Here is a 3,761-nt window from a genome sequence, read left to right on the forward strand (position 1 = left end):
AGGGTTGCACAATCTGATGGCAAATGAAACACCAGCGGTCAGGCCTTAACCCCACTGTTCTCCGCCCTGACCTGCCTGCCTCTGCACCAGCTGCTTTAAGAAGACCATGACTCGTGTATGCTGGTGGGCATGGAAAATGGCACAGCAGTTCTGGAAGCTCCTTTTGAAACTAAAAATGGACTTACCATATGCCCCAGTGATAACACCCTTCTATATTCCAGAAAACAAAGACTTATTTTCATGCCCAAACTTGGACATGAATTTTTGCAGCAGCTTTATTTGCCAGAGCCCCGCACCAGGAACCACACAGATGTCCTGTAGCAGCTGAGGGTTGAACAAAGTGCGGCACAGCCACACGGTGGAGTACTACTCGGCCCTGAAAAAAGAACCACCTGCTGATACGCACAGCTGGGCGGGTTCCCACGGTAGTGGGCTTGTGCTGAGCGAACGAAGCCCGGCTCCAAAAGATACCTCCTGCGTGGTTCCATTGGTCTCACACTTGTAAAGTCACAACAGTAGAGAGACGAGCACAGACTCATGGTTGCCAGAGTTTGAAATGGGCTGTTCAGCTGAGAACCATCCCAAGTGGTGGTTACACACACACACACACACTCACACGTGAGAGCGTGTATGACTGCTGCAGTGGGTGAGGTCAGGCATGGGTGACAGGTCAACACGACCCAGCTCTCCCTCAGCCCTAGGAGGTGGGCAGGGGCCCCATCCTCTGTTCCCTTCGCGGTCTTGAGGGAAAGCTGAGTGCCTGGTCTGGGTCCAGGCTGGGTCTTCCCACCTCCTTCCCTGCTCTGACGGGCCTCCTGTTGCCTTCCAGCCGTGGCTGAAAAGTGTGCCACAGATTAACTCCCTTCCGTGATGAACTCAAAGGACCCCAAGAAGTGCCGCCAGTGTAAGAAGAGTAGAGACAAGGCCCAGGAAGAATTTGCCAGGAAGTTTCCATACAGGTACTAGATCCCGACACCCCTAGGGCCAAGTCCTGCCTCCCCCGCCAGACCACACCAAAAGCGCATTCCAGGGGTGTAAAGAGTGGACCCGGGAGGAGGTTTCTCATCCACAAGGAGTTCCCTTAGCAGCTCTGTGACAGTGTGGGGTTCATCTTCTTCACCCCCTTCCCAGTCTGAGCTGAGGGTTTCTAGATAGGTGCCAGGAACCGCTGGGGCCATCCCAGAGCTTAGCCAGCTCTTTCTCTCTGAGCCAGTGGCCTCACGGGACCACCTGAGGAGCACGTTCATGAACAGCTGCCCCTCAAGGTGTTATGGGGTCAGACTGGAGTGGGGTGTAGCTTGTAAAGCCCCAGAGCACTTGGGAACCAGTAGAGAACCCCAGACTGGGCAGCTCTGGGGCCTCGGCCAGTGGCATCCATGCACTGATGGGTCCTGAAAAAAATGTAGCAACTTCGGAGGGCTTCCTAGCTGTGTGACCTTGGGCCAATCACCTGACTTCTCTGTGCCTTAATTTCCTCACCTATAAATGGTTATGAGTTGACATCAGGTTAATGCTGATGAAGCACTTAGCATGATGACTGGCGTGTAGAAAGTTCCAGATGAGCAAGAGCTATTTGTGCGGCTGGTGGCTGCGGCTCCCTAAAGATGCCAAGTGCCCACTGCAGGTTCTCCTGGCTGACGGAACCCAGCACAGAGTTGCTGCAGCCCTGGGAGGTCACGAAGATGACCTCCTCACTGAGGGATCAGCTGCCCCTGCAGAAGACGCTGGTGCCAACGAGATCCATCCCAGTCAGAGGGTGAGTCACAGGCCCGGGATGCCAACAGCTGCTGCAGCGCACACTCACGCTGCTGGCCCTCGCCCCATGTCTGTGCACGGACACACACACGTGCCTCTCCCGGCAGGCTGCGCTTCCAAGCTGAGGAAACTGAGGCTCAGAAACGGGACACCGAATTCCAGTGGTGCCTCCCACAGCAAGGCAGTTTGTGGGAGAGGATGCACAGGACCCTCGGAGAGGCTCTTACTGGAGAGGCGCCGTCCACATTCCACACATGTGGAAACAGGCCTGAGGGGGCCGCTTAGCCACCATCCTTCCACACAGCAGAGGCAAAACAGAGGAAGAGCCAGCAAGTTTTCGGTCTCCTTGCAGCCTGTTTTGAGGGCAGAGGCTCGCACGGGGACCCTCACTCTAGCCATTTCTAGACTGACCATGTCCTCACGAATGCCCCCACCCCCGCACAGGCACACACACACTCAAACACCCAGACACCTTTGGAAAGACCCACACCCGAGACCCAGAGAGGAAACATAAACACTCACAGTTGTGCGTGCGCACACGCACACGCGCAGGAACCCAGATTCATGTCTCTTCTCTGCCCACACTGGCCCTGACTCTTGTCTTGGGTCTCACATTCCCTCCCTCGTCTGGCTGTGGGTTTGCTCCAAATGTCGGAATGGGCTGCTGGGCTGCAGAGGCTGAGGGCTGAGGCTCAGCTTCTACTTCTTCAGAATGGGATCAGCTGCCAGCCCGGGGTCCGGCAGGGACCAGTCAGACTATACGCACAGGCCCAGACTCAGTGCTGGGGCCTGCCCCGGCGGGACTGTCATGGGAAGAGCACTCCTGGAGGGTGACACGGAGCAGACAACTGGACGACAAACTGAAGCTGTCGGCAATGTGTCAGGGAGCTCAGGAGGCAGGGGGGCTGCTCGACCCACCAGGGCCCAGCTCCGGCGGGGAGCCGATCCCTCCCCTGGGTGGGACAGGTGGGCAGGGGCCAAGAACCCCAGGGCAGGGAGGGGCTGTGGCTACGGGGCCTCTGGCAAAGGCATCAAAGTAGTGGGGAGCTGGGAGAGGTCCGAGAGAGGTCCCCCCTCATCGTCCACCCTCGGAACTCCCACCAGCCTTCTGCTGGGGAATCAACCAGAGCGGGAACAGTCGGGCCGGAGGGCCATGATCCACAGATGCCAAAGTAGGGCAGAGAGGGGATGGGGAGAGAGGACAGGAGAGGGCATGGGGGCCCAGGTGAGAAGCAGGGAGCTTGTAGGAGGAGAAACTCCAGGCAGTGGGAGGCAAGTGCCAATGTCCTGAGGCAGGATAGAATGATGTCCCCTTTAGGGAACTTGAAGTGCTGCTCTTCAGGATGGTGAGGGGACAGGTGAGGGAGAATGCTAAATGCCCACATCTGTCTGAGGGGGAATGGGGAGCCACTGAGGTCTAGGGATCAGGAGGGTGGCATGCCCAGACCCGATGTAGCTGTTGGAAAAGACCGACTAGGAGAGGAGCATGACCTTACAGTGCTTGTGCCCCTGTGGAGGCCGCGCAGCTACTGGCAGGCACGAGGATGGCACTCACTCGGTGTCTGTGCAGGCCTGGTGGGTCAAGTCCTGGCCATGTGTGAGGCCTGGCATGGGAGCCCGTGGCGATTCTGACGTGGACGTTGGTGGGGCGTGGGGGTGGCTAGGAGGGCAGCCGAGGCTCAGTGTGGGGTCCTGGGGCAGGTCTGGGCTGGGAGCAGAGTCTTGGTCGTGGCCCTGGACGATATCTCTGGACCTGTGGGGTTCTGTGTGGCTTTTCTAGGCTTGGGGCCCCAGATTTTACGTCCTGCTTGTACCCTCCACCACCGCCGCCGCCTCAGAGCCAACTTTGGGAACTCAAGCTAGTGAGCCGCCGCTTCCCCGGGCCAGGTGCCCACGCTGCCCACCCCTCCAGAAGCCTCTCCCAGGGCCCGGCTCCCAGCGGCCTCCCTCGCGGCCCCCGGTCCCTGGCGCTCCAGGCAGCAGCCACAGACAGCGGTGAACTCTAG

The 3,761-nt window shown here is 58.7% G+C and overlaps 1 protein-coding gene across 1 annotated transcript; it reads left to right on the forward strand.

The window, feature by feature from the left end:
• The first annotated feature begins 870 nt into the window (after nucleotides 1-870).
• Nucleotides 871-3,761, forward strand: C20H3orf22 (chromosome 20 C3orf22 homolog). Its single transcript, XM_045989975.1, has 3 exons — nucleotides 871-959; nucleotides 1,625-1,756; nucleotides 3,536-3,761. Exons 1-3 carry the CDS (start codon nucleotides 871-873, stop codon nucleotides 3,759-3,761), a joined length of 447 nt encoding a protein of 148 aa, XP_045845931.1.

Source organism: Meles meles, chromosome 20, assembly GCF_922984935.1.
Source record: "Meles meles chromosome 20, mMelMel3.1 paternal haplotype, whole genome shotgun sequence".
NCBI lineage: Eukaryota > Metazoa > Chordata > Mammalia > Carnivora > Mustelidae > Meles > Meles meles.

Bases quoted from the DNA above. Each gene is read 5' to 3' on its own strand.
- C20H3orf22 (XM_045989975.1), top strand. From the start codon at position 871: ATGAACTCAAAGGACCCCAAGAAGTGCCGCCAGTGTAAGAAGAGTAGA. The intron at 960-1,624 runs GTACTAGATCCC...TGCCCACTGCAG, and splicing joins GCCAGGAAGTTTCCATACAG to GTTCTCCTGGCTGACGGAAC. The intron at 1,757-3,535 runs GTGAGTCACAGG...TGGCTTTTCTAG, and splicing joins AGATCCATCCCAGTCAGAGG to GCTTGGGGCCCCAGATTTTA.